This window comes from Ruditapes philippinarum, unplaced genomic scaffold (assembly GCF_026571515.1).
Source record: "Ruditapes philippinarum isolate M1 unplaced genomic scaffold, ASM2657151v2 ctg1239_1_1_1_1, whole genome shotgun sequence".
Classification (NCBI taxonomy): domain Eukaryota; kingdom Metazoa; phylum Mollusca; class Bivalvia; order Venerida; family Veneridae; genus Ruditapes; species Ruditapes philippinarum.
In genome coordinates this window covers 198,123-222,654 of record NW_026866030.1, presented here as the reverse complement: position 1 = coordinate 222,654, position 24,532 = coordinate 198,123, and the positions used below count along the sequence as shown (strand labels likewise).

At 32.5% G+C, this 24,532-nt stretch overlaps 4 protein-coding genes across 4 annotated transcripts; 3 read left to right on the top strand and 1 right to left on the bottom strand.

Moving 5' to 3' along the window:
• The first annotated feature begins 71 nt into the window (after positions 1-71).
• On the top strand, positions 72-3,701 carry LOC132731063 (putative nuclease HARBI1). The gene is made up of 4 exons (XM_060717173.1): positions 72-1,163; positions 1,461-1,568; positions 2,350-2,545; positions 3,565-3,701. Exons 1-3 carry the CDS (start codon positions 457-459, stop codon positions 2,537-2,539), a joined length of 1,005 nt encoding a protein of 334 aa, XP_060573156.1. The 5' UTR covers positions 72-456; the 3' UTR covers positions 2,540-2,545; positions 3,565-3,701.
• LOC132731064 (uncharacterized) lies at positions 2,493-7,758 on the bottom strand. The gene is made up of 5 exons (XM_060717174.1): positions 7,605-7,758; positions 5,290-5,457; positions 4,825-4,957; positions 3,973-4,023; positions 2,493-3,700 (listed from the first exon to the last, which is right to left on the bottom strand). Exons 1-5 carry the CDS (start codon positions 7,750-7,752, stop codon positions 3,508-3,510), a joined length of 693 nt encoding a protein of 230 aa, XP_060573157.1. The 5' UTR covers positions 7,753-7,758; the 3' UTR covers positions 2,493-3,507.
• A 767-nt stretch (positions 7,759-8,525) lies between these two features.
• Positions 8,526-12,623, top strand: LOC132731061 (uncharacterized). The gene is made up of 4 exons (XM_060717170.1): positions 8,526-8,585; positions 10,512-10,564; positions 10,892-11,220; positions 12,107-12,623. The coding sequence occupies exons 1-4, from the start codon at positions 8,526-8,528 to the stop codon at positions 12,559-12,561; spliced, it is 897 nt and encodes a 298-aa protein (XP_060573153.1). The 3' UTR covers positions 12,562-12,623.
• A 1,814-nt stretch (positions 12,624-14,437) lies between these two features.
• LOC132731049 (uncharacterized) lies at positions 14,438-19,110 on the top strand. The gene is made up of 3 exons (XM_060717150.1): positions 14,438-14,579; positions 16,064-16,775; positions 17,238-19,110. Exons 2-3 carry the CDS (start codon positions 16,100-16,102, stop codon positions 17,705-17,707), a joined length of 1,146 nt encoding a protein of 381 aa, XP_060573133.1. The 5' UTR covers positions 14,438-14,579; positions 16,064-16,099; the 3' UTR covers positions 17,708-19,110.
• The last annotated feature ends 5,422 nt before the right edge of the window (positions 19,111-24,532 follow it).

Here is a 24,532-nt window from a genome sequence, read left to right as displayed (position 1 = left end):
CTGTCGTTAATTGTCTCCCTTTCTTTATTTTTTTTTATTTCAAATTGTATACCTCTTAAACTAGGAATGTAATTGTCTTGAAACTTATGAGTATTATTAAAAGACAGCTAGAGGAACTTATACTAATAAAAAGAACCAGAATTGCAAACAAATGTACATCACATTATACCCAAGTATTATCTGGCTTTTTGTGTGGATAATTTATTTGCCGGATTGCATTTGATATGTAAATTGTAATGTAATTGAATCAAGTAAATTTTGTATAATCAATCTTTTTCAAAACCAATCTTAAAAGAACACCTTGTTATATTTTCTAGTTTTACAAAGTAGAGTGTGACTGATAGGGATTGTCTCTTAATAGAGAGTTAAATAGTTTATGTAACTGTTATATTTTAACTAAAATCTGTGCTTACTGAACTTAAGATTACATTTTATTTTTTAAAACCTTAAACAGAAATGACAAACCGCCTAACTTCAATAGACACAATGCCTAACTTAGAGGTTCTAAATAGGTACAGGCTTGACAAAGGTGGAATAGGGTATTTGGAGCAGTTATTGTATAACAAGATTCAACCCCTGGCTAGGAGAAATAACAGTTTGTCTGTCAGAGACAAGATTTTGGTAACTCTGAGGTACTTGGCCACCGGACCCATTCAGCTTAATGATGCTGACATACATGGTGTAAGTCAGCCTACAGTTAGCAGAGTTGTGACTGAGGTAGTCTCAGCTTTAAACAGTCCAGACATTGTTGGACAATTTATCAAATTCCCTTGCACCAGAGAGGAACTGATTAAAAATCAACAAGAATTTTATGGCATTGCCAAATTCCCTAAAGTTGTAGGTGTGATTGACGGCACACACATAAGAATACAGGCACCTGCAAATAATGAAGAGCTGTATGTTAACCGGAAAGGCTTTCATTCATTGAATGTTCAGCTAGCATTTGATCCCTTTGATCAGATCATAGATGTAGTATGTAAATGGCCTGGATCTGTTCATGACAGCAGAATACTACAGCAAAGTGGCTTAACAACAATATTTGAAGGTGGACACATGCCAGTGGGACAGTACCATCTGCTGGGAGATTCAGGCTATCCATGTAAGAAATGGTTGCTCACACCATTTATAAATCCCCAAACTAGTGGTGAAATTGGATACAACAGGTAAATAAACTAGATTATAAGTAAACATGTTATAATAGTTAATCTATAATAACTTTTTTATTTAAGTCAGAAATATTATTCAATGTAATTCAATTTCTTTAAATACAATTATTTAAGAATTCAGAACATCTAACTAATATATATATATTTGTACAATACATTTAACAGTAAAGTTAATTAACAAACATATAATAGAAAGAATTTGACATTAAAGGCCCATTAAGCCTTTGATATAATATTTCATCATTATCAACATACAAGTTTTGAACTTACTGAAAAATTTGGCAAACTATGCAGGAGTCATAAAATTACAAGGGCCAAAGTAGAACGTGGAATTGGACAGCTGAAGCGGAGATTTGGAGTTTTGCATCGAGAAGTGTCATTAAAGCCTGAAAAAGTTTGCAAGTAAAAACATTTATTTTTCTTATTATTCTTCATATAAACCCCCGAACAGCTGGTTCTAGTATAAATCATGTCCAAAAAAATATACAAGGGCAAAATTGTCGACAAATACACCCTTAAAAGTTTTGACAGAGATTTGGGCATAAAAGAAATGTAGTAGATATGCTCTTGGCAATATCCGGAAAATTCCTGGATATTTCATCATCTCTAGTGACCTTTACTTTGCAAATATTAACCTAAATTGCATGTGTACCACTTATGGTCATGATAATTAGCATTTGTGTTACAATCCATCAATAAATGATGACTAAATGCTCCCCAAACAAAATTTGACCTCTCTATGTGACCTTGACTTTTGGTAGCAGGGACCTGGATTATTATCGGTAAACTTGTGATTTATTGTGTTTAGATAAATCAAATATGATTGTCAATTAATTTGTTTCAAGAAGTGGCCCATTAATATTAGAACAAATTCATAGAAATAATGATTCAATGTGCATTTAAAAAACAAATATTTAATATGAAATACCAATATTGCTACAACTAAGAAATGCCAAAATGTATCTTTGAATTTTGAATATAAAAAGTCATAAGACACCTTATATATACCTTACATACATATACAGTAAATGTCCCGAAAGTTCTTAAATGCAATTTTTTTTTTATAATAAAGTACATTATGTGCATGTATGACATTTTCATTAATTTACAAGTTCATCATAGCATTGTGTGCATATGCTTAAATGTATTTTATATGGAATTGTTTGCACTTATGTATTTATAGAGTAGTACTAGCATGTGCAGTGTTACATAACATTTGCAAGAGGCTAAACATTCAAATGCCATTACAAGATGATGATGATGATGACAATGATGATAACAGTAATGCTCAAGACAATACAATCAATGGAAACAATGCTGCTTTTCAGAATGGTCTAAGATTCAGAGATCATATAGTACAGACATACTTTTGATGATAAGTAAGTAAATGTTATTGTATAATTCAAAATGAAAAACTCAAAAATGAAGTTCATTTGCTCAAACTAATAAACAGACATAATATTATGCTTTTAAATCCAAGTGCTTCTTGATTCCTTTTTGCTGGACATTTAAATTGTGCCTGTTGGTATACAAGTAATTGTAAGTTCCAGGCAAAGTGACAATTTTTCTAAGTTAGTAATATATCTATATTTAGCAGCTAATAAAGTTTACTAGAACAAATATAAAATGTTATTCACTTATATGTCTGTAAAAACATTGTTTAAGCTAATTTGAAACATTTCATTATTTCATGCTTTCCAGTGTTTTATTGTAATATATCAGATGATTATATTCTGATTAATCACTAGTGAAATTTATAAAATATAATTTTCACTGTAGCCGGACTATATCTGAATGAACAAGTTTTGTGACAGACGGACAGACAGACGGACAGTGCACAACTAGACTTGGTACTGATCATTCCTGTAAAGTTTGGATGAAATTGCACCAGTAGTTTATGAGGAGTAGTCCGGACAAGCTTTTGTGTATCTGGCAACACACAGAAATAACACCTTTTTATCAAAGAGCCATAACTCGACCAAAAACCATTCAACCGGAAAACCAGTGCAATATGCACAAGGACTTGAGCTACAAATCAATCCTGTAAAGTTTCATTGAAATTGCATAAGTGGTATAAGAAAAGTAGCCCAGACAAATTAAAAAAAAATTATTAAAGGGCCATAACTCTGACAAAATTCATTGAACTGGAAAATGCTGACAATATGCACAACTAGACTTGGTACTGATCATTCCTGTAAAGTTTGGATGAAATTGCACCAGTAGTTTATGAGGAGTAGTCCGGACAAGTTTTGTAACAGACAGACGGACAGACAGACAGACAACGGAGAAGTGATCCCTATATGTCGCCACTACTCTGTAGAGGCGACACAAAAACCAGCATTCATTGTTCAATTTTTGAAAAATACTGAATTTGAAGTTCAAGTTTCTTTCTTTTCAGTTGTCTCATACTTGAACAGTCTAAACATTGGCACTTTGCGCAAGATGTTGATGTTGATGGAAGACTTCTTTTTGATGTTTTCAGCCCCACTAGATCTACCTCACTGTCATGATCCGATAACATAATTTCTGTTATACTGTAAATAATGAATCAGTTTAGTGGAAAGTGAAAATGTATTGAGTAAAAAGTTATTTTTCAGTACACAATAAAATATTATTTAAGGAAAGCAGATGTTTCTTTTTAATTCAGATATAAGCATTGTCCAACAGAGAACAAACAGCATTTAATATCAAAAGTTAACACAAACTGAAAAATAGTTTATGATAATTTTGAGATAACAGGCAAAGACATATCTCATATTTTCTCAATTAAGTATTACAAAATCAATAATTTAAAAGTAAATTTTACATGTCAATATCCTCTGTTGTTTTGGTGTTGTCTGTGGTCTTCTGTGTCAGTCTGGACAAAAAACAGAAAAAATAGATACATGTATTAATAGAAATGAAATCTTGTGAAAATAGAGTTTGTAACATTAAACTCAAACATGACTACAATATATTTCTATGAATCACTGAAGAAAACAATGTTTGTACACATTTTATTTCATAGAAATGGTAAAGGATAAATGATAACCTTTATGAAAAGCTGATATTTTTTTGAATTCCAGATAAGCATTGTTGATGTAATCAAAAGAGACCATTAATTCAAGTTCATTACAAGATAATAGGCTTAGACACATCCAACATTTTTGTATAAAGTATTGCAAAATCAGTAATTGAAAATTAAAATTGTTACATGTCAATAGCCTGTTAAAACACAATAAATATGAATGTTTTAGAATTTAAATATAATAAAACTGCTTCAGATGAACTGTTATTTTGAAATGAACTATCACCTGCTAGGTCTAGAACTTTCAGTGTACATTTGTACATACATGTACAGCATATGTGTTATCTTGTATGCTGTATAAAAACAGACTGGCTTTATCAAATTATCATACACAAAATATACCTTTATCAGTTTATACAATTTTGTGATGTAAATAAGTATTTTCTATGCATCAAAGAATTGGGTTTAACTGACATGATTATGATGTTCTTAAATTCTGAATTTTGATAACACAATTTTCTGACAGCTAATGGAAAAAGTTTTATAAAATGTCTGTATTGTTACATAATATTATGAAACAAAACAAACTGTATACAACTATTCATTTATAGGTTAAGTGTTTACTGTGTTAAATGATTAATAAAATGATACCTTTCTAACATCATCAAGGAAGAATCATAATTTGTAGAACCAGGAATTCCTACTGTATTTACTGAATTCCTCCCAATTACATCCATCACTGCCTCAGTAATTGCAGACATCTTTCCTGGTTGTGGACCACCACCTGAAAGATAAAAAAGTTAGGCTATAACTCAGATAAAGTGAATATATGCATCATGTTATCATTATTCTTGACATTGATTGTTAATATTGATGTAAAGGAATTTCTTAATTTAAATGATACATTTTTAAAAAAAGATTGAATACTATACCTACATGTCGTTGGTGCTAGTGGGCCAATGTGGTTCCATTTCTTATTTATACTTGTAATAATGATAAGATTATCCAAGATTATCCAAGTAACAGATTGAATATAGAAAAGCCTCAAACACCTACAACACATAATATAAACATTTGCTTTACTCATGCTTGAATATTAAAAAAATTGTATGTTACCTGTAGCAGACTGTTCCCTCTGGAAGTCCTGATACTTTAACCTGTGTGTTTGTACCAGGTTGTCCCATTTTTTAACAATGTCCTCTGTCTTCCTTGGAACTTCTGCCACAGTATTAAAGTTCTCAGTTATTTTGGTCCAGTTTATTTTCTTTGTTGATGATGTTATGCCTGAGCAAAAAAGGAAATGCATATTGATGAGCAATAAAATATAATGCTTGGGTTTCCATACACTTTAAAGATATACTATGCTCATCTGTAGGTAAGATATTTTAACCTTAGAAATGTATTGAAATTCATGAAATTCTTACTGAATATGTTTAAAATTGATAAAATAATGAATATACTACACTGTAATACTATGTATGGGAAACTGCATTCCCTATTACATGTCAAGTGAAGTTGATCTTTTCTTAAAAAACTGCCAGTTTTTTTAATGACACTATATATATATATATTCATATTGTGACCTCCTATAGTATGACGAGTTCAAAACATAACATATCTACTTTAAATGAAGTCGAAACATTTTTATTTTATACATTCAAAGAGACTGTGTAGCAATTATTGATAATTTTAAAATTCAAATTTTAGCATGCTAACATGCTAAATTTATAACACCATATATACAGAGTCTCTCTTAAATGTGAAAACACTGTGGATATACAGTTGACTCTCGGTTACTCGAAATCCAAGGGACTGGGCATTTTACTTCGAGAGAAACGGAATTCGAGTAACGTGGAACTGCCGCAATTACCTTGACAGTCGTACATGTATTTATACATGTGCCTGATTAAATGTGCAAAGAAGTAGGTTTGTTATTGTTGTTAGCGGCAATGCTGCAATATTTAACCGTTGAAATGACGGTAAATTACTTACAACTACAAATCATAATGAACAAAAATATATCATTCAAAATTTTAATACAGTATATAAATAGTGAAACATAAACATACAATTATATTTGATTTAATTGATCATCGGACGAAAACGAAAGTAGCAACTATCGTGAACCGGAAGTACAAATAAATGTATGCAAAATGACCGAACATTAATTATACAAATGTCATTTACGTTGATAACACAAATCAATACCTTGGCTGTTATTTGACTAACACCCGTCATACTGGCACGAGTCACCTTTCTTAAAGAAATGTAATTAAATTTTAATTTAGTTATCTAACTGTTAAAACCAATTAAGTGCTGAAACGGATTAAAGCCACTTATACGACGTGTTAATAATACATGATGACCAATTAAAAAATACTATGAAACGTGTAAATCACGAGTGACAACATCTCACCTTGATGTCGCCGACTTTTGATCAGTCGTCTGTTTTCACACTTCGACTAATTGAAATGAAAATATGTTGGACTTTAATTGACGGGACCAAATTTTCTTTTCGACTAAACAGGAGTCTCGGTAAGTCAAAATTTGACCTAAGCGGAGTTAAAATACAAAGATAAAGAAGGAAATTTGACGGGACTTTAGAAATTCTTCGACTAACGCGGAATTTTGAGTAAAGCGATTTTGACTTATTGAGAGTCAACTGTAGTTTCTATCAGCCAGGTAGACAATCAAATACAAAGTGAATCAAATTTAAATTTCAATAGTATATGTTGGTTAACAGGAACTTGAAAGTTCATATCAACAATTACAGTAATCTTTAAGTTTCTAGAAAAAAACATCCTCCATACATGTATATTTATATAAAGGGATATATTAGTCTACAGTAGCACTGTGGAATTTTAATATTTACAAGGATTCAATATTAAAGCATACAAATGAATAAATGCACCTTTTTTAAGTTATCATATTTTTATCCAATTTTATTACCCTGCCTCCTTAGTATCTCTTATCTATGCCTACTATCCCACACATTGTAGTTTTTGCGTTTTTGCAACAAAATGTCATAAAAAGAGAAAAATTCACCACAGATGAGTGCATTTAGATAGTACTAAATGGTTAATAAAAGTATAAGTTTTTGCTGTGTTTATAATTCTGTACTGGTTGGGGAGTGGGGACCACCAAATGCAGACAACCACCAAACCCTGACAGCCAAGATAATTCCTGATATATATTTTTGTTTTGTTCAGTGGTTGTCGATCAATCACTGTCACTTTATATCAACAACAAAAGCATGTTTCTTCTATTATTAAGTGTTAAAGTTTATTTCAACATAACAATAATCGGATTCAGTGAGTTTAAAATACATCGTTAGTCAAAGATCGAAGAATGAATTGTAGCTGGTTATCTCCCTTCAACTCCCGCCATCTGTCAAATGTAACATTTCATCGTAATATTGGCAAAATACTTACTGCTGTTGAACTTATGGCGAACGTACTGGTAATTCGTCAGTGTTTTATTTAAGTTTGATGACTGCCCCATAATGTTTGCCAGCAATAAGCAGTCATTCGCCGAAAAATTGGCGTTTCGGCGTTTCTTTACGTCTGCTGCCTCCGCCATGTTGAATGAGACGCTGCGCGCGCATAATTCTCATTTCCATTACTATTTTAAGCGATGGAAAAACCAGAATAGCCTAGCAACGTACTTAAGAATTTTCTCAAACGAAATAAGAAAATTCTTAACCTTAAGAAAAATTTTAGCTAAGAAATTACTTAAGTAGCTTTTTAAGTACTGTTTAAGGATAAGAAATATCTTATCTTTAGTTAAGGAAAATATCACGTAAGGATAAGAAAATTCTTAAGATGTATATTGAATACGGGCCTAGATGTATGCCACTTTAACAATGAAGTGTTAAATTCAGCACAACTCCAGATAAGTGTTAAATTGTTTCTGAAAAGTTAAAAATTTGTTCAAATAAGTAAAAATGTTGTCAAGTGTAATGTTTAAACTTACTCACCTGGAAGTGTGCCACTTTAAAGTCTCATATATCAAAGTTTGGAAAACCAACAGCACAGTCTCTTACCTTTCTCAATTCTGTAATTCTTCGGAAGCACTCCCTTCCATTCTTGTACATTTACCACGTAGGTGACAAATTCCATCCACACTGAAAGAGAGTATTATAATATTATATCAAGTTAATAATACATGACTGTTAAATGGTTTTACTCAACTATTTACTCTGTAACATAAAAGAACACTTTCACTGTATAGACAGATAACAAAATGTTTGTAACTGACCTAAGTATTGTATCTGTATAGTTCAAGCTAGAACAGAAATATGCTGTTTGTGTCATCAGGGCCGAGCCCACATCTCTCAGTAGAACCACTTACCTATGCTTGCTTTAAAGAACTTGAATGTTCTTTATCTGGATTCAAGCTCACAGAAATGCAAGGTAAGTTATTAACTAGAACTCCGCAAGTTGGATATGTCGCCTTGTGAACAGTATAGCTGTCACTTAGGCATTTTCTTCTTAAAATATAGGTTATTTATAAACACTGTTCTTGCAATGTACATGTACCTTTAACTTAAGTGGCATTTGAAATTATTGTAACAATGTTACAATAGGATTAATAAAACTAATATTATCAAAAACATGGAAAAGTTTTACACTAACAAATCAAATGGAGAACTCTGTGATGGATTCTTAAGCACTGCACTTCAGGTCAATGAAAAAAGCTTGCATACAATATTTGGAGTCAATCAAATTCATAGTGACCAAGTTATGCTCTGGCCAAGCCTATTAAGTATGAAAATTAACAAAGGGCAATAACTCAAAAATCATGAAGTGCAGAGTACAAGTTCTTGTGCACTGCACTTCTTCTCAATGAGATCCATCATCCTATGAAGTTTTTATATTAAAGGCAAAACATTGGAAAAATATTAGATTTATGTCATTCTTCAATAAATGTCATTGATACAGCAAAAATATGTTAATTATATAAAGCGGGATGTTGAGGGAGGGTAGATTGGGAAGAGTTAGGGTCAGGCAATAATTAATGTAATGTAGGCTAATGTCATTTCAAACTTGGGGATCATCGGGTTTTAACTTTATAATAAAACTTGGTCACTTGTGATGTTGAACATGGGCCAACAAATAACCCCATTCATTTTAAATTACATGGCTAATTGTAATATTGTTTCTAAAAAAAAACTCGCCTTTATATGAGACATTAAACTAACATTTAATTACATGTAGTTTATTTCAAGAAAGGGAAGTAAATACTGCAGCCTTATGAACATCATTATAAGACACTTTAGAGTTACCTCCCATAAATCTAAAAATATCCAAGAGAGACAGTACGGGAATTCCCCTTTGTGAAAAAGAAAGTAGACCATTTTTATTGAAAAAGAAGTAAGATTTAGACATAACTGATCATACTTACAGGTAAAATTTCTTTTTCAAAACATTACAGACATATCCTTTTCAACATTTATTCACTCTATTTAAAGAAACAAAATGTTAGGGATCCCATTCAGTTGTGTAATTTGGGTTCCCAACAAATGTTTAACCTGTACAACTGCTGTAGATCTACAACTGTACTATACACATAAAACTTTAAAAGGAGGAATAATTCACAAATCATGTATTAACAGACTTAAAAATTAAAATGGGAACTTTCATTTCAGGTAATAACATGTTTTTTGGGGGGGGTTACATTGTCATTGTTGTAAAATATTTTTAAGTTAAAATGCTTTTCTTACAGACATTTTCATCACTCATCCAAACATTACACTGATGTCTCTCTGACAAATGTTAATAGTTTAACTACGTACATGACCTCATTTAAAGATTCAACTTGTAATAAGTAAAAACTGTCTGCATATATTTCAGTTCCACACTTAAGCTATAAATCAGAATAATGAATAAAAATCTACAAAATTTTCCAATTTATGCAAACGTCCCCTATTAATTTAGTGCATGACTTCAAGATGTCAGTTGTGGGTTCAATTTATGTTACCCTTACTAATTCACTCAGTATGGAGGGTTTGACCCATTTTAGAGATTTTTTTCCGGCTTTGAAACAGTTGGAAAATGACATGCATGCACCCTCCCCCCAGACATCTCTGACAAGTTAATCAGTTCTGCTAAGTAATATTGACAAAAATATGTGAAAGAGCTATCTTGATAGTTTTCTGAAGATTATTAGTGGTTCTATTTACATTTCCATCACCAATGCCATGAAATAAAGTATAGAGGTTCTATATGTAATAAAATCTATAATTTTTATACATAAGTGTGGAGTAATAATTAATATACACATGCCTTTATCTGATGACAATTATGATATACTTACAGCAGACTTGTTTTCTTTTACAGGATATATCAACAATGGCAACCATCACATTTACCAAATCTGAACAAAGAACAAAGTCAGAAACCAGCTCTGTTATTATAAAGTCTTCAGAACACAAAACCAATCAGAATTCTGAAAATAGCCCTGAATTAAATTATTCAAAAATGGAAGAAGAACAAGAACGCCAATTTAAGGCAATCAAAATCTGCACAGAGTTGTGAAAACTTAGAAACAAAACTTGAAGAACCTCAGGCCAAAGATCAGCATGCCTATGAAGCACAAGTTTCAAAGGCAGAAGTTGATGGTGAAACAGACAGTGCTATAGGTTCTAGCAATTGGATGTCACTTGATTCATTACTTAAGCTTGAGTTGGAAGAAACAACACCAAAGGTTTGTGAAGAAGCAAAAGGCTCAGATTATCGCAGTCCTTCATTCAGTTCCAGTGCCAACCACCATTTTATTGTACACCAAAAGTGCCTGTACCAACCGCTACTCAAGTGTATGATGTTAAAAGGAAAGTTAAATTCAAACAGAACAGGATACAGCCTGTCCCTGAAAAACCAGAATGCCACGTATTCCAGAGTCACCTATCAGATCAAAGGGTGCCTGAACAAACAGAAATAGATGGAGAAAGATCTCAAGCACAATACTTACGAGTTAATCCAGAACTGAGTGGAGAATCTTCATTAGCTTTAAGCATTACAGCATCTTCCCTGTCTTCTTGTTCAAGACGTAAGTAGTCCAGTAGTTTTTTTTACCCTTATTAAGTAAGTCCAGGCCTCGAGTTCTGACTCAAATCTAAGGACTTTCATTGGTCAGTATATATTCTTTACTGGTTTCTGACCAATGTTTGTTTGTTTTGGGTTTTAAATCACATCGACACAGTATAGGTCATATCGCAACGTTCCAGCTTTACTGGTAGAGGAAGACCTCAGGTGCCCTTCCGTGCATTATTTCAGGCATTAACGGGCACCTGAGTAGAACCACCGACGTTCCATAAGCTAGCTGGATAGTTTCCTCACATGAAATAATCCAAAGTCCCTGTCGGGATTCGAACCCACAGCGGTGAAGAGCAAGTGGTTTGAAGTTAACGACCTGATTTATCAATTTCTGACAGTATTCTTTAGAAAATATGATTTACGATCAATTCCTTAGTTGAAATGAATATGCAAAGCAACTCTGTCTTATCAAAATCAGGAATATCATTTAACAGTTTGCTTTTCACAACAGAATTATTGCTAGCTTATTCTTTTTGCAACCAATTATGATGCAACCAATAATGATTTAGAAAACTGAATTTCTTTTTCAATCTCTAAGAATTTTGCAGCATGTTAAAAACATCAAACCTATGGAAGGGCGATTCTAATTAGAGTGTTACAGTTACATGCTCCTTTTTTTTCTTTTTCCTTCTTGTTTTTTTTTCTCCTTTTTTCTTCTAGCCAAATATGGGTTTTAAACCATGAAAGGAAATTTATTTTAAACACTAATATTTATTTTAAACGTTAAATTATCATTGTACTTGACTTAGATTGTTTCATTTAAGAATCTCGCTAGTGTTTCTGCATGAACAAATTTACACTAAGACTAATGAAAACTTTTTTGTTCTTACCAATTTCAGGTGGAATGTCAGACTTTGTCATTCTTCACACTGATGATGATCTGGAAGCTGCAGGTTCTTTTATGGAGCATCTTCAAAGAGACATTGGGATACCAGACCTTACTGTAGATTTGCTCAGTAACATTGATGCAGGAAAACCTGGGATGCAAAGTTTGGCAACTTTACATGATAATTATAGATACATTTTGACATATGTAACAAAGAATCTTGAAAGTGATAAATATTGTAGGTACTTGGATGAAATTGTGTTGACATTAGGTCTACGGGAAGCAAATGGGAAAGAAGAAAGAGTAGTGCCAGTATTAACCAGAAGAGGTTACTGTAACATTATAGAACTAAGTATACTTGGTGGACTACAATATTTCAATTTCCGTTCAAATAGCACTCTCATGAGTGAATCATATGTTAACTGTGTAAAAAATCTTGTTAAAACAGGGAGAGCTAAATTTCCTTGAAGCAAGTCTAAAAATAAATTTATCTCTTGTTTATTTCTGTAATAAAATAATATTTAATATTGCACCTTATTGGGTTTGTCTTGTTCTCAAAATATATTCAATTATACTTTTCCCTAGAGTCTGTCCCATTCAAAATGGAAATTTAATGAACTTTTGCCTGTTATGATTTAACAAAGTGAGTTTGAATCATAAATAAACCATTTTTGTAAACTAAAAAAAAGTCAACCTGGAGATTTTTCTCTAAACTGTCTACTTTTCTTGTGAAAGCAACGTTTGATTTCTCTACAGCAAGTCTCTGTTGTTTAAATTGTGTAGCCATTGACGAAGTACTCTTCATATGAAGATGAACCGGAGAAAGTCATGTTTCCTAAAATGTAAACGAAGACCTCGGGTCGTTATATGATAAGCTTGATCTACAAGATGTAACATTTTCAAAAAACATGAATATAAGAATCAAGAGCATCGAGTAGAAATTGCCCTTATATTTAGGCAGAAAAAATTCTGATGCTATTTGAAAGAACTTGAACAAAATGGCGCCCTCAATGTGAATAAAATACACAGGGAGATAATAAGAACGGCGAGTGCATTGTTGTAGAATACTGCACGTTTTGGGCCTTCTTTGTTTATATAGAAAAATTTCCGATAGTGTTACAAATAAACAATTTGAGGTTTATTCTTCAATTCTTAAATGATTGGATGAATGCTAATTTAAATTAAAAAGTACCAGTCATTCTCTGGACTGTTTCCTTCTTTTTTTTTTAAGCTCACCAGCTGGGCTGGCTGATGTTGAGCTTTTAGTCGTCTGTCCTTATTTAGTGCATTAACACTGTAGTGGTCACATTTTTGCTTCAATTGTAATCAAACTTAGTCAGAATGTTTCTCCAAGTAATTGATCAGATAAGTTCTAACATGAATCATCTCGGATGAAAAACTAGGTCATAAAAAATAGAAAAATCTTGTTAACACTCCAGTGGCTACTGTTTCTGTCCAATTATCCTGGAAATTGGCCTGAAAGGTTGTTTTGATGATTTCTATATGGTTCACCCTGGGTCAAAAAAACTTAAGGTAACACAGCCCAAATATGAAAAAAACTTGTTAACACTCTAGGGGCTATTGTTTCTGTTCAAATATCCTGGAAATTGGTCAAAAAGGTTGTTTAGATGATTTCTAGGTCAAGGAAAAACCTTGTTAACACTTTTTGAAACATTTTCAGTCCAAATATCCTGGAAATTTGTCAAGTTGAATTTTATGGGTCCCCTGGTGTCAAAACTGAAGTCATTTATGGAAATATATAATCATCTGTAGCTTGTTTAGTACAGAAAAAATAATTTTCGAAAATCCTAGCTTGTTTTGAGAAGTCTCTATGACAGTGCTTAGGCATATTGGCATTTAACCTTTTATTAACCTGAAGACTTAATGCATTGATGGACTTTTCCATCTTTTAATTTGGAACAGTACATTTGAACCTTAAAAGGGCTTTCAGCATCAAAATACTAAAATTTTGCTACCGACAGTAAAGAGCCTAATCAGACTCCATGGAAATGTCGGTTGGCCTGGCTATATACCGTACTAGCTGGTGGCTTATATAGGATAGTCACTTTCAGTTCTAGCTGCCAAAGGGTTTATTAAATATTTATGTCAAAAATCTTTAAATGAGCCTCCAGTTAAAGCTCAGTATAGATCTCGACAACAATGTAGAGAAATGCATTGACAGGTAAATCTGCCAGGTTTAGTTGTAGTCAATTTAAAATATTTAATGATTTAGAGTTTACCTATATTAAGTAGCACATTTGGATTTCCTTAATTTCTATTTATAGAACCGTTCAAACTCTATTTTTATAACTATAATGGTTTCCCTATTATGCGATATATCTTGTGTCAACAAACTCTTGAAGTTTGTATGCAAAATTTATGCAGGCAATAAAATAAACTCTCAAACACCAGTTTCCTGTATAAACCATTCAAGTAAATGAAAGAATATATACACATTTATTACAAATGGAACTTTTAAAGAAAAGGTATGTCAGTTATTTATTTACAATTTATCTATTGTTATTAAATACATATGTATTTCTTTTTTTAAATAGCTGCTAATTTATTGTGGGACAAAAAAGAATCTTAAATTTTTTTTATTTCGTCAGATTATGAAAAGTCAAAACACAATTATAATGTACTAGTTTACATAACTATTTTAGTTTTAGTACATGTATGACAAAACATGTGTAAATTTATAATTAAATTTCCAAACAATAAATGCAGATTGTAAGGTTAAAGGTGTAAGTGTGGTGTGGGAAGGGGTACCAGTCGGGGAGAATTGACAGGGTAAGAAGTGGTATGCCTCCAACGATCAGGATTATGTTTGATTCACTTCCTTTTCTCACCCATGATGTTGGTTCCATTCCTGCTGTTGATAGATGTACAAACCTTAGAGCACAATGTGCAGTCCATATTCTTGAAAAAGGGCAACATTGTCGCAAAATACACCCGTCGTCAAAGCTTTGGGCATTATAGATATACATATAGGAGATATGCTCTGGTCAATATCCAAAAAATATCTGAATATTTTATTATCTCTAGTGACCTTGACCTTGCAAATACTAACCTAAATTACATGTGTCACACTTGAGTTACAATCCATCAATAAATGATGACTAAATGCGGTCCCCATACACAAACTTTGACCTCTCTATGGGACCTTGACTTTGGTAGCAGGGACCTAAATTATGTGCGCAATACTAAGATTCACAATGATAGTCATAGTAATGACCATTTGTAACCGCCTCCGTGGTCGAGTGGTTAAAGTCGATGACTTCTAATCCAGTTACCTCTCTGGCATGGGTTCGATCCCAAGTAGTTTAGCAGGGAGGAATGTGGTCTAGTACTGGTGTAACTCTCCAGGAACGATGGTTAGGAAACTATCCGCCTATATTGGGAAAAGGCGTAAATTGAAACAAACAAACAAACAAATGACCATTTGTGGTTCAATCCCACAATATATGATGACTAAATGGTCTGAATACACATTTTCATATTTTTATCTGAACTTTGATCCCTATGTGTGACCTTGACCTTGGCCACAGGCACTTGAATTTTGCACGGGAACATTTGTGCCAAGTTACATTGAAATCCCTCTATGCATGTAGAAGTTTTTTTCCAGATAAGCATTTTCAATGACTTCTAAGTGTGACCTTGACCTTCGACCTAGAGACTTGGTTTATGTGTGTGACATAGCTTCTGACACTGGTGAACATTTCAATGAAGTTTCATTAAAAATTCCTCAATGCATGGATAGATATGCTCCAGACAAAATTGGACGCAGTATGCCCGCCCAACCAACAAACAGCCCGTCTGCCAGGGGGGGAAAGTATAAGACCTGTTTTTCAAAAGGGCGTATTAAAAGAAAGTGTACCATATAAAAGGCATTAACACCTTTCAAAATCTACAAAACTTTTACATTTTACAAATGCATTTCTATAACTGTTATATTATTTTTGCTTTGTAGACACTATAATTCATGTTGTTCACTGATCAATACTAAATGGCAACAGTAACTGTGACTGAGACAGTGACTGAGACTGAGCAAACAGCTCTCAACATCAAATCATCTGGGGATAAGACTGAACTAGTTCCTGACAACACGAGTGAAAAAAAATCTACGGAAGACAATAAATGCTCAAAAGTAATAGATAACAAAAGCAATATTAGACAATCAAACATTCAGTCTGATACAAGTACACCTTTGTCAAATGACAACAAGGATGTATTAAACACACAAGTATCTTTACTTGAAGAGGATGGTAACCCTGGCAGTGATACTGATTCTGAAGGCAGTGATAAGAGATTTGAAAATGAATTTGAATGTCTAGAAATAACTGATGAAGAAGGTCAAGAATTACCATCAGATCAAAACGGCTGTGATGAAGTTGGTCAATCATTAGAACACTGTTGTACGCAACCAGTTTCTGTGATTCCAAAGGATCAGGTGCAAAGTGAAACAAAAAAAGAAAATAAAAATAACAGAGGAAAAGGAGCCAGGATTCACCCTGTTAAAAGTGATGTAAAAAAAAGTACATTTCCAACTGACCTGAAAAATACTGAAATTTCTGAAAACCATGGACCAAATGGAAATGGTCCAAATTTTAATACAACCCCATCTTACAAGTCAGTATCCAGCTACAGTATGGCAGCATCTTCTATCCAACCTAAATCGCAAGGTATTATATTCTAAATTTGTAAACTGGAACTGATGCTAGAAAAAAAAACCTGAAATTCTGAAATCAAATCCCTATAATTATGTAGTCTCCAAGTTATTATATTTCAAACAAAAACTTATCATGAAAATAAATTAATATTTTAAAGGTCAATAACTCTAAAATAATGCATAAAATCTCTGTATTGGTTCATCTGTATTGTACTTGTCCAAAAAATATCTATCCATCTATTCATGATGATACTAAAATTATGCTCTTACAAAAAATTACAAAGAACAGTAACTCCAAAATTGTTCCAAAGAGGGTTTTGCAAAGCCACTTTCTCTTAATAGCATCTAGATGTCCATTCCATTTTGAATCTTTTATCCCACTCCAGAACTGTTAATTTATCATACCTCACAGTTTGAAAATACATGTATATCTAAAAAACAACTTGATATTTTCAAAAATAACCTGTATTTTCAGGGCATATGAAAGATTTTGTCATCATTCATACAAAAGCTGATTCAGAAGGAGTACAAGTCTTCAAGAAACATTTACACAATGATTTTGGAATCTCCAACCTCACAGTAGAGACATTTGATAATGTTGGCCTTGGGAAATCTGAATTGCGAAAGGCAGCAACTCTTCACGATTCTTTTAGATACATTTTGATATTTGTGACAGATAACCTTGAAGATGATTGGTATACGCAATTCATAAATGAAATAGTACTAATACGTGGTCTGAAAAATGAAAAAGGCCAGAAAAATAACGATGAAAAAAGAGATAGGGTTGTACCTGTATTAACAGGTTGTCAATATGAAGACCAAGTTCTTTGTTGTATAACTAGTTTAAGGTACTTTAATTTCAAGTCTACAAAACCTTCCCTCAGAGAGGCTTATCTTAACAGTGTCAAAAGTCTTTTTAAAATGGGAAGAGTAAAATTTCCATAATATTTTGAACTTGTGGAATATTAACATAAAAGGTACATTTAAACTAGAAATGTGTCCATAGGACATGGGTGCCCCCACACTCCACCAATTTGTCAATCTTATGTCTCTAGGTCAAATTTTTTTTTTTGGCTACATGTGCCCAAGCTGAAATCTAAAAATCTTTTATTAAGTAAAGGGCAAATACGACAAATACTGAATAAATCCCCAAGAAAACACCAACTTCTTGTAAACTTTCAGGCCTACAGGTCAAATACTTTTTGAGTTATGTGCAACATAAGTTGAATATTGTAAATTTTTACTAATTCAAGGGCAATAACTCTAAAAATACAAAATATATCCACACAAAAATACCCAGGTGCAAAACTTCACATGCTGATCAACATCCCTGTAAGGTTTCATGACTCTAGGTCAAATATTTTTTTAGTTACGTGCGACACAAGTTGAAAATTACAAATTTTTACTAAGACAAGGGCAATAACTCTAAAAATACTAAATATATCCACATGAAAATACCCAGGTGCACAACTTCACATGCTGATCAACATTCCTGTAAGGTTTCATGACTCTAGGTCAATTACTTTTTGAGCTACATACGACACAAAAAGAGAACGGACGGATGGATTGAGGGAAGGACAGACGGACAAGGGTAAATCTAAATGCCCCCCTATAGTTGGGGCATAATAAAAGGTACCAACTTTTCAACTACTACGATAACGATTAAAAACAAGTGTTTAAATAGTGATATTGAACCTTTACTATACTTTAACAGATTTCTTCATCTTTCGACCTGCAGGAAACAATTCATCATTTTAAAAGAAAATTATAAACTAAGTACCGATTGAATAGCAAAAAATGAAGATCATGATCTGACATCATAGATGTGGGGGCTGATCTTGGTCTGCACAGTGGCTGTCACCAGCAGTGTGACCTCAAGTTTAAAGACAAGAATAAAATGTTTCTCTTGAGGCATAATAAAAAGCAATGCAATATTCTAACAGTATTATATCTTGAGCTGATGTCACTACTGTATCATCAGGCTTAATTAGAACAGTATTACCTACCAACAATGAATAAGGAAAGGATTGTATAGCTACATTGATTATTAGGGGCCATTTAATGGATGCCTTTGGACATTAAATGGATATAAATGGATGCATTTGGACACTAAATAGATGCCTGAGCATTAAATGGATGCCTGTGGACCTTAGATGGATATGAATGAATGCCTTGGAACATTGCCTTTGAGCATGAAATGGGTGTAAAAGGATGTCTTTGGACATTAAATGGATGACTTTGAGCATATAATGCATACCTTTGGACATTAAATAGATGCATTTGGACATTAAATGGAATGCCTTTGAGCATAAAATGCATACCATTGGTCATTAAATGGATGCCTTTGGACATTATAATTCAAATGGATGCCTCTGAGCATAAAATGCTTTGGATATTAAATGGATGTCTTTGAGCATAAAATACATACCTTTGGACATTAAACGGATATAAATAAATGCTTTTGGATATTTAAACCCTTTACTGCATATGATTTTTAACAATTGACTACTGATTTATCAATATAGTGTACAGATAATAATTTTTATGGGCAATGTAAAAAATCTTTAACCAGTCATATAAAAATAACTAGTAGTATGATAAATCTTGCTCTTAACATTTTATGGCCAGCATAAAATTTTTTGAGCTAATGGTTTGTTTTAGATGAACTTGTGATGATTATTTATAAATACAAAACTACAAAATCATTGAACAGCTTACTGACTTACATCAACTTAGCTACTATTCAGATGATTTTAAAGTGCATGTAATTTAATCTTCTATATCTTTTTTAAATTTTATATTGTTATTTATCAAAAACTAATTAAGATGTATGAGAATGTAATTTTTGTTAATTTTATTATTATGTGGTTAAAATTAATTGAGCCAAAATTAAAGTGTGGATATATAACTTTGTGTAAGAAGCTTATAAAACACTGATTATCTAATTATGGTCATAAAACAATGCCACCAATTATCCTTGATTGGTTTGTTTTGAGAGCTGTGCAACTGAAGGCACCCATTAATTTTCTCAATTTATATTTTTGATTTTCATATTTTAAATTGGTCTAAATGATAACTAATTTTGAAGAGCAAGGATCTAAATATTTTGAATGTTGGTTTACTTGTAACATCAAGTCAAATTATACTATGAATACTTACAACTTTACAATAACTGAAGCAAATTCAGGTGCTAGCTGTGAAACTGTATATATGGATTATATTATCATTTTATATTTGAGAACTTTCCATCACCATATAAAGAAATAAATAAAATATTTTCAACACTGGACTTTCTTGTTATAAAATACAATCATTTACAAAGGATACTGGGAGTCACTGATACAAGAAAAGGAACTCTTAAACCAGTATCTCGGGCACCCCAGCCAACTGAGGGTTTCTCAGTGTAGGGCACTCACTACCCCAGCCAGCCTAATTCCCTGCATGACCCCAAAGAACTGTGAGGCCCTTCTGGCGGCCCTCAGCTATAGATGTACGAAACTTTGTTGAGGTAGACATAATGTAAGGCTTCAGTAATTTTTGCTGCATATTTACAATGTACACTAATTTTTGTAAAAAAAAACTCTGGAAACAAAATGAATCCTTGGAAGCATTAATCACAACAAAATTATATGAAAATTGCAGACTCGGTTTGATTGAGTCTGTACATGGGGATAATGCATGAATAAGACATGCTTATTGGTATAAGGGAGGTTATTCCTACAACATGAAGCATGAAAAAACTGATATATCATCTTATGGTTATAGTATATTTGTGAACAAATTAGAAAAAAGTTATCTTTAATACCATACAGTAACTTTGTTGAAGTAGCATCATGTATTTTCCCTTTAATGACCTATCAGTAGCTGATGTGTAATTTAGGTATAAGTCATTCTTTTATAATTTTACACAGTTAAATGATAACTGCTCTTATTGTAACGTTTAAGATGATGAACATGTCCTTATTCAAATGCTTGATAAATAGATAAATCTATTATGTCTATACATTTTTGTTACATATGGTAATCATTAACAGTCTTGTACTTAAATTTATTATGTAATTGGAGAATGCAAAGCAAAATTAATCTACTAAGGTTGGGAAATTTAATTCAAGTACATCTACTTCCCCACTACCAAGGAAATACTGACTAATTGTTAAGTGATTTGAACCTTTTTTTACTGAGAATTATTCAATATAAATAACATTTGAATTTTAAAAAGCAAAACATTGTACTTGGTTAATTTGTTCGTTTTGGATTTTACGTCACATCGACACAGTATAGGTCATATCCCGACAGTCCAGCTTTACTGATGGAGGAAGACCTCAGGTGCCCTTCCATACATTATTTCAGGTACAAACAGGCACCTGAGTAGAACCACCAAAGTTCCATAAGCTAGCTGGATAGCTTCCTCACATGAAAGAATCAAAAGTCCCTGTTGGGATTCGAACCCACAGAGGTGAGGGGCAAGTGGTTTGAAGTTAACAACCTTAACCACTCGGCCACGACTCGGCCACGGTTAAAATTTCCATAAATGATTAAATGGAATTCCTTGTGCCTATAGTTTATTGATGACTTTAAGAAGGTGCAGACAAAAAAAACAACTTTTAATTGGATATAACTAATCTTACACAAGAATTTCAGTAAAGGAATAGCAATAAACTACGATCAAATTTCTATATGATACTGAATGTATTGTTTTTGTTTTTGACCCTTCATAATTTATTCAACTCGTTATAGTGCCCCAGCACAGGAGCCACACAGTTTGCTTGACAGCTTCTAATTATACATTTGTATATTAAAGTACATTAAAACTGGCATTATTATTATATTATATGAATGATTTTATGAATACATTGTAGGCAGAGACTTTTGTATGACTTAATGTTGAGACCATACCTTGGTCAAGACCAAATTTATAGAAATATAATATAGAAATATAGAGATGAGCAACATGTAATAAATCTGACCTTATATCTTGACTTATAAAAACTGGTCAAGATTTAAAAGAGCAGTCATTTGTCAAGTGGATTTTTTTCAACAGATCAGGTTAGAACCAGACAATTCAGAACAACTTAGACCTTAATTTGACCATCCAACAGTAGCAAATTGGCATGGTGATGGCTTAATTGGTTTGATTGAATAGAGAAAAACAGGATCCTTTAAGAAGTCCAATCCAGCAACATTGAAACTGTCAGTTGTAGCTTCTGTTCATAAAGCCTCATCAAGGACAAAAGTTGTTCATGAATGTTATTGCCTGGTTTCAAATTTTCAAATTTGACACATATTTTAGTCATATATCTTGGCTGTCGGTCCAGCATTCTTGAGTAATTAACCAGTTAAATGACCAATTTCTCTGTAAGTGACTGACTACTTATCCCACAATCATGATTTCTAAAACAGAAGTGAGAGACATTAACGACCATTAGACTCAATGTCAAAGATCAATTGTCATAGAAAAATACTCACCTTGCCCGATGATGATGATGATGATGATGATGATGATGATGGTGGTGGTGGTGATGATGGTGGTGGTGGTGATGGTGGTGGTGATGGTGGTGATGGTTGTGGTGGTGATGGTAGTGGTGGTGGTGCTGCTGCTGCTGCTGATGATGATTATGATGCTGATGATTATCCTATTAACCTTTTCCCTGATACAGCCCCCTTAATTTACTGCTTTACACCCCATAATACAGTAGCCAGATAGATAATCAATAATCAATATCCTACTGATAAGGAGTCACACACTATCTCCATATAGGGTATGATAAATTATAGGTAAAATTGGTCAAATTAGATACCGATATACTTTAACTGGAAAATAAAGTATTAAGTTGTGTTTTGACAATTTTTGTATCCATAAAATGTTTGTAGAGAATTGAAATACCTTTCCAATGGTATAAATATCATATTTGTTGGGTTTATACAAATATGTCTAAATGAGTTAAAAAGTAATAAACTATATACTTGATGGTGTTTTTTTCTCCATTGTTTCAGATAAATTAGGCTACTTATGTGTTTTAACTAATGTGAAATGGTTTAATTACAAGTTTGACAATATATATGTCAATGTAAGATTTGTAAAGATTTGAATTATCTTTCCAGTGGTATAAATTTTATATTTGTGGGCTTTATAACAGTATAATTACAGTAGTTATAAACAATAAAATGATGTATAATTTTTCTCTCATTAGGGAAATATGGCTAATTTATTATTAATTTTTTTGGTTTATGCAGCATTCATTTTTAGTGAAATAAATAACAACAAGTTAATTTTTTACCTTTTTTTATACCAGTAAAAAGAAATCTCACTTTGTTTTTTTTTATTTATTTTATCAGTTTTTTTTATAATTTATTTCATAATAGTAACTGTCATTTCTGTAATACATGTATATAACTGTTGAATGAAATATTTCAGAATTTCTGCTGTCACGGTCATATATTTTCTTCATGAATTATGAATTTAATTAAATTTTATCATTTATAGATCTAATTTAGATCAAATGATGATAAAGGAAAGACATCCTCGAGTTCCACGGCCTTTTCGGCATTTTCATGTTGCCGACATCAAAGATGATATATGGGATATGATTTTATCATGTCGTATAATACACGGCCCCATGCTGTGTCTGTTATGAAAACAATAGCGCACATGAAAGAATTTAAACTAATAAACATTTCTTTGTCGGTCATTTTCTTAAAAAAATCGCCGCTGCTACCGGAAATATTTTATTGCAGGGGCCAGAGAGATACCCCTAGTCAGGATGTTAATTAATCCGTGTATACACATGTCAGCTATCATAAACCAAAACAAACATCAAATCCATTATACCATGCCTGGCACGTGAACGACCCGTGATCATATAAATACTATTTATTCATTAGATGCTATTTTTAGACACTTTTGTTCCTGTCTTACGATACGTTCTATATTTATTTCATTGACCCGCGCACTCATTAACTGCGTGACATAAGGAAAACCCCTCACCTGGTTGGTTGCTAATTATACAAAAACTTTAAATAGTAACACCATAATTTTATGCACGGAATCCCCTCATGAAATGTTGATCTTTACGATAACACAATTTACAGGTCTATTTTCCGGGAAAATTGTTGATTTTTGGACAGGTAAATATTGAAGTCGGCGAAAGTCACTTCCATTGAGATCATGCATGTCGGCGATTCTCGCTTACATGCGGTAATCGATAAAGCCGTCGATTCTCGCTTCTATCAGGGAATGGTAAAAGACGGCGATTCTCGCTTCTATAAGGGAAAAGGTTAAACTAAACGGACCAATAAAGTGGAAAAATGGTTAATAGACAATAAAGCTATTCGCTAACAAACCCTATAACAAGTAGAGAAACTGATAGCTAACAGCATGGATCCAGAGCAGGCTGGTCTGGATCCATGCTGGTCGCACACCCATTATGTTGGTTTTGTCATGGCGCTGCTCAATTTTGTATTGAACTCAGTATAATATTGACAGAAAAAAAATATTTTTGATAAAAAGAATATTTTATCGACCTACCTAGATTACCTACCCAAGCTGGCATGGGTCGCAGGTGGGGAAACAAAGATAATTTTAAAGCAGGCCTAGTTTTTCATAAATAAATATAATTATTAACTGTTTTCAAAGTGTTTAAACATTTACGTTTTTAAAATGTCAAAATTATATTTTTCAATGTATTTTTTCAATGTATTTTTCAACGTTACAAGATAAATTAAAATCAGGCAATTAGATTCTATGTACATAACCTATATACATATTAATAT

Excerpts from the sequence above, each read along its gene's own strand:
- LOC132731064 (XM_060717174.1), bottom strand. The coding sequence starts at position 7,752 with ATGGCGGAGGCAGCAGACGTAAAGAAACGCCGAAACGCCAATTTTTCG. Across the intron at positions 4,958-5,289 it reads GAGGGAACAGTCTGCTACAG|GTGGTGGTCCACAACCAGGA; the intron begins GTAACATACAAT and ends TTTATCTTTCAG. Across the intron at positions 4,024-4,824 it reads TCCTTGATGATGTTAGAAAG|ACTGACACAGAAGACCACAG; the intron begins GTATCATTTTAT and ends TTTTTTGTCCAG.
- LOC132731061 (XM_060717170.1), top strand. The coding sequence starts at position 8,526 with ATGCTTGCTTTAAAGAACTTGAATGTTCTTTATCTGGATTCAAGCTCA. Across the intron at positions 10,565-10,891 it reads AAATCTGAACAAAGAACAAA|CAAAAGGCTCAGATTATCGC; the intron begins GTCAGAAACCAG and ends TTTGTGAAGAAG. Across the intron at positions 11,221-12,106 it reads CCTGTCTTCTTGTTCAAGAC|GTGGAATGTCAGACTTTGTC; the intron begins GTAAGTAGTCCA and ends TACCAATTTCAG.
- LOC132731049 (XM_060717150.1), top strand. The coding sequence starts at position 16,100 with ATGGCAACAGTAACTGTGACTGAGACAGTGACTGAGACTGAGCAAACA. Across the intron at positions 16,776-17,237 it reads TATCCAACCTAAATCGCAAG|GGCATATGAAAGATTTTGTC; the intron begins GTATTATATTCT and ends CTGTATTTTCAG.
- LOC132731063 (XM_060717173.1), top strand. The coding sequence starts at position 457 with ATGACAAACCGCCTAACTTCAATAGACACAATGCCTAACTTAGAGGTT. Across the intron at positions 1,164-1,460 it reads GGTGAAATTGGATACAACAG|GAGTCATAAAATTACAAGGG; the intron begins GTAAATAAACTA and ends CAAACTATGCAG. Across the intron at positions 1,569-2,349 it reads AAGCCTGAAAAAGTTTGCAA|AGTAGTACTAGCATGTGCAG; the intron begins GTAAAAACATTT and ends ATGTATTTATAG.